This window comes from Dendrobium catenatum, unplaced genomic scaffold, assembly GCF_001605985.2.
Source record: "Dendrobium catenatum unplaced genomic scaffold, ASM160598v2 original_scaffold_272242, whole genome shotgun sequence".
Taxonomy (NCBI): Eukaryota; Viridiplantae; Streptophyta; class Magnoliopsida; order Asparagales; family Orchidaceae; genus Dendrobium; species Dendrobium catenatum.
In genome coordinates, this window is record NW_021590638.1 from 1 (window position 1) to 1,397 (window position 1,397).

A 1,397-nucleotide genomic window follows, 5' to 3' on the forward strand; every position below is an offset into this window, starting at 1 on the left:
CCTTAATTTGGGGAGGTTTGAGTTCAAGTTGAATCAATTGAGGGAGTGTCAGTTTGGGGTTGGATCTGAACCCGACCCAAAATTCATTTTGACACCCCCAAAAATCACTGCTTAATTTTCTTAGAAATTTTACCGAAATGAAAGACCGAAGTGCTCAACCCCTTAAATACATGGGCATGAATGTCATTCCATACTGCCACTTGGTTTCAGGGTATTCTTCTGGCAGAAAAAAATATATATTAATAATAATTTTGCATGTTTATCTTTGCCGTTTCTTCACAACGACATGTATATTTTCTTATTCAACAGCTACAATGGCTATTGATAAGTCACTCAAAGATTATATAGAATAAGAGCACTTGCTTTTCATGCATAGCTTGTTTAGAAAGATGCGACAGTGACTGGGCCAAAAATTTTAAGGGTAAACATGAACTGTTCGTCAGTATGTGTCTCAGTGATCACTGAAAAAAAAAAAGTAAAATTTATATAGAAGTTATGTTGTCATGCAATACATATTTTTTTCCGTGATTCTGGGCTGATCTCCTCATTTTCTTATTAGATTACAGATAAAAAAATTTGCTATGATTAATTATTTAAGCTGGCCATTAAATACATTGACATTAACTTGACTGATCAAGAGCGATTTTAGGGTTTGCGCCGCCTGAGTTCCACCTTTGCCTCCTCGTCTGGGAGGGCTTCTCCCTCCCGATGGCCGCCAATCCACTCCATTTTCCTCCACTTCGTACCTCCTCTGAGCTTGGCCCTCCTTCTGCGGGGCTATCCTATGCTGCAAACGTCTCAGCCTCTTCTTCCAAGCCGACTCTTTTCCCAGTGTCCTTCTTCTCCCCAGCCAAAAATCTCTCCTTCAAAGCAGATGATCTCTCGGAAGGGAAGTCCATCTGGACTTCGGCGCTCATTGGTTACTCACTAGGGCCTCGCCCGTACTATGAGCGGCTGCTCAAAGCGATGCTGAAACTTTGGCAGCTCAAAGGTTCTATGTCGCTCTTATCTCTAGCAGACGGTTTCTTCTTACTCAAATTCTCGACTGAGGAAGATTTGGAGATGGTTCTGTCTGGTGGACCGTGGTTCTTGCTTGGAAAACCGTTCATCCTGCAGCGATGGTCACCTAAATTCAAGCCCAAGCGTGACGAGGATGCTCCGATCCCGATCTGGATAAAAATTGTTGATTTTCCACTAGCCCTCTGGACCCCCACTGGTATCTCTAAAATTTCCAGTTACGTTGGTATACCGATTTCTGTTGATTCACTAACCGCAAATCGTACTAGATTAACGTTTGCTCGGGTTTGTGTTCTTATTTCTAAGGACTCGGTTTTGCCGGATGAAATTCCCATTGAAATTGAAGGAGATGATTAATATTGAAAGTTCTATACGATTGG

General features: G+C 41.9%; 1 protein-coding gene across 1 annotated transcript; it reads left to right on the top strand.

Moving 5' to 3' along the window:
* The first annotated feature begins 708 nt into the window (after positions 1-708).
* On the top strand, positions 709-1,374 carry LOC110114725. Its single transcript, XM_020847705.1, has one exon. The coding sequence runs from the start codon at positions 709-711 to the stop codon at positions 1,372-1,374; it is 666 nt and encodes a 221-aa protein (XP_020703364.1).
* Positions 1,375-1,397: the final 23 nt, after the last annotated feature.

Coding starts and splice junctions, on each gene's coding strand:
- LOC110114725 (XM_020847705.1), top strand. CDS start 709: ATGGCCGCCAATCCACTCCATTTTCCTCCACTTCGTACCTCCTCTGAG.